Source organism: Musa acuminata, chromosome BXJ3-8 (assembly GCF_036884655.1).
Source record: "Musa acuminata AAA Group cultivar baxijiao chromosome BXJ3-8, Cavendish_Baxijiao_AAA, whole genome shotgun sequence".
NCBI classification, from domain to species: Eukaryota; Viridiplantae; Streptophyta; class Magnoliopsida; order Zingiberales; family Musaceae; genus Musa; species Musa acuminata.
Window position 1 is genome coordinate 21,720,355 of NC_088356.1, and position 3,551 is coordinate 21,723,905.

The following is a 3,551-nucleotide window of genomic DNA, read 5'->3' on the forward strand; positions in this document are numbered from 1 at the left end:
ATGGTGTTGGAGAAGATCAAAGGCAATAGCCAAGACTTCGTGAATGAAATGACCACCATCAGTTGAATTCACCATATGAACATCATCCGGCATCTAGGCTTCTGCTGCGATGTGAACGTCATCCAACTTCTAGGCTTCTACTACGACGGCACACTCCAGGCTCTGATCTACGAAAGGTGTTGGCAACATGTTACAACCCAAGATTTCAGCAATGTCTCTTTGATTTGCAAGGTCTTATTCACGAAAGGGCAATAGCATCTCTTGACAGGCGAAAAGGGGAGACGTCACTGCTCGTTGGAGCTGGTGCGATAGTGGTAGAGCTGGACTTTGGATGTCGTCTGATGGCTTCGCCATCGGAGCTACAGCTTAAAAGGCTAGTTGTTGGTAGCGCTGCACCTAAGCTTGATGGTGGATTTGACAATAGCTTCGGAGTTGAAGTTATTGGAGGATGTGCAGCAATCGGTGAAGAAGGAAGAATAAACCTTGCTCCAAGGCAGTAGAGCTATTATGATATCATGATAAGTTGAATTATAGTGATAAAAAACACTGAATGATTGAGTACATCTTTATTTGCTATCACTTTGATGACTCCATCTAAATCATACGTTATAATCATTTGAGATCGAGATTTTGAATGACAGCAACTTATCAATATGTAGCGATTTACTTGTTGGAGGCAGGTGGTCGGTCTTCTGCAATCATTCTACTGCCTCTACTTTCCACTGTGGCATCCCAGCAATCACTGTCCTGCACCCATCCACATATGACCATTATAATGTATGAATCCGATAGTTGTGGATATGCTTTGCGAGATGGACCCACAAGAACCCAGTCACCCAAGCTGGAAACGCCACGTACGCTTCAGAAAACCACGGCAGGCGACCTTTAAAGGGCCAGCCTTCCCTCCTCCTCCATCGATTCTCACGATCTCTTTTGCTTCCTCCATTCTGAATCCATGGGGGAGTTTGCTGAGGGATTCGATTGCCTCGTGCCCTACCTCCGTTTCATGGAAATGGATCCCAACTTGGAGCTGACGAGGCAGCTCGCAGAGCTAAATGACTCCGTCACGGAGAAGCCAAGCCTGGGATTGACGGATTACTCCAGCGATTACTACTTACTCGACCACCCTGTGTTCTCGGTGCCGTTTATTGATGACTTGTCCAGCTTGTTGCCTGTAGAGTGTCAAGTGCCAATTCCGGAGCCGCAGCCTGTCACAGGCTCTTTTGCAGAGCAGACTCACGGAGACAGAAAAAGGAAGACGATGACATCACCTCATGCAAGATACGGGAACTATTCGGACGCCTTCTTAGAGGCTGGCCGGGCACAAGCTACGACGAAGAAGCAGAAGAATGTATGTTTAATCGCACAATCTTGTGTTTGTTAGCTAATTGTTTGCTGATGTTGGGTACTTCGATTGCAGGGTGCAGAAAGTGGGGATAGAGGCCAAAGCAATTCAAGGGAAGTCGAGAAGCCCAAGGAGGTGGTTCATGTGAGGGCAAGAAGTGGCCAAGCCACTGATAGCCACAGCCTAGCTGAGCGGGTAAGGAAGTTGTAGGGGTACACTCAATAGATCCTGCTTCCTGAGTAGAATAATGCATAGTTATGTGTTTCTGAAAGATTTAACTGGATATAGCTTTCTGATGAGATACGACTATATTACACTGATATCAGGAGAGAAGGAAGAAGATCAATGAAAGAATGAAGCGTCTACAAAACCAGGTTCCTGGATGTCACAAGGTACTGGCTAGAACTGGTTCTTGTTCCAATAGTACAGCTACTAAGGTTCTGCTTATTTCTATTATATCCTGAGGCAACACCATGAATTTGCAGATGATGGGTATGGCACGGATGCTGGATCAGACCATTCACTACGTGCGATCACTGCAGAAGCAAGTCGAGGCAAGCGATTTCTCACCCTCTTCTCAGAAATCCATTGTTTTGCTTTTTAATCTTTTGCAGCTTTTACCTACAATTCTACTTCTTGGTGTTGATACAGTTTCTCTCGATGGAACTATCGGTTGCTAGCTATTTCTACGACTGCAGCTTGGGCGTGGAGGCTCCTGCAGCAACAGAGGTGACTCTTAGCAAGAGAGAACCCGAAATCTAGCTACAGAGTCTTCATGTGCAATGTTGTTATGTGAGGCATAGGAGCATGGACAAACCCTTGTCCTTATGCTGCCCAGATTAATAAAAAAGCATAGTAAGAAAACTGTTATGCTTCAGGAAATTTGGCAAAAACACAATTGAAGGTTGGAGAGGACAAGATTCTGACAGTCTTGTCATTTTTCAACTACATAAAGAATCCTATGCAGAAGGATTTCGACTGTCCCTCACATTAAGGTGATCGACAGCAATCACTGAATGCAAATTAATGGACTTACCAGTGTCGTGGGCCTTCACAACATGATAACCTTATCTGAGAGGTCACTGTTAAATCTTAGATTTGTGTTCCATGATCACCTTATCTGTACCTGAAGTGGAACGGATACAACACATTCTTTTATGGCCCCACAAACACCATTTAAGAGATAGGGGCCCCGCATGGACAGTGATCAATCATGCTTTATGGACTGAATTTGTACATGGAGAATTACTTACAATCATACCACGTACGGTGTGATCCCAACTCCAAAACAAAAGGCTGCCAGAAGATGCATCTAAAATTGTATGGAGGATTTAGAACAGGCATCAACTACTCTTCTTCTAGAAAGCATAGTTTTAAAAGCATAGATCTGAGGGGTTATAAATATTACGAGACGGAGTCCAATCAAAGAAGGGATGGGGCAATAAAGTTCCCCATCCTGTTTTGCATTTTATAAAGAGATGAATCCGATCTTTGATGTCCATGGATACGCATGGTGATGATTGATGTACCTATGTTTATGATTAGAGTGAGGTGAATCATTGAAGGGATCATTCCTTTGTTTTCGTGTTTGCAGGCAGATAAAGCACAGAAAGGGCAAGAGGTAGAGAGACTGCGGAGGGAGGGCTATGGGGATCGCACCAGCTTCCACTCATCGGTGCCCTTTTGACCCAGCTTTCGGCTCTTTGGTGCTTCATCATGTCCATGGCCACATACACCGCCCCAGATCCAGTCCAAGAATTGTGTTCCCCGTAACCCATGCATGGCACACGTGCACACATGACCCATGTATATTTCCCTGCGCACATGTGTGGGGGCTCCCAGAAAAAACACAGACAACACCCAAACTGTTCTGTTCACTTTTTTCATGTACTCCTCTTCGTTTTCTTTTTCCCTTCTGTCATGTATCCAGAATTTCTTTGTTGTCATCCTTTAATAATATGCTGGTAATAACATGGACTAGTGTAACTATTTGATGATGATCCCATTTCTTTTTGAGTATAGAGGGGCATGACTGTGAACCTGGACCTACCAAATGAATGAATCATCTGAAGCCAGAACCAATCCGTGAAGGCTGCGACTCAGGTCAAAGCGTGTTAACATAATACCTCGTTCTACACAAAGTGCCATCCAAAACTGAGGTCTCCATCACTCATGGGCGCCTCACAGGTGTCTTCCTTCACAAGAG

The 3,551-nt window shown here is 44.7% G+C and overlaps 1 protein-coding gene across 1 annotated transcript; it reads left to right on the forward strand.

Moving 5' to 3' along the window:
- The first annotated feature begins 910 nt into the window (after window positions 1-910).
- Window positions 911-3,170, forward strand: LOC135644344 (transcription factor bHLH75-like). The gene is made up of 6 exons (XM_065161827.1): window positions 911-1,351; window positions 1,421-1,540; window positions 1,672-1,737; window positions 1,831-1,899; window positions 1,997-2,074; window positions 2,940-3,170. Exons 1-6 carry the CDS (start codon window positions 956-958, stop codon window positions 3,030-3,032), a joined length of 822 nt encoding a protein of 273 aa, XP_065017899.1. The 5' UTR covers window positions 911-955; the 3' UTR covers window positions 3,033-3,170.
- The last annotated feature ends 381 nt before the right edge of the window (window positions 3,171-3,551 follow it).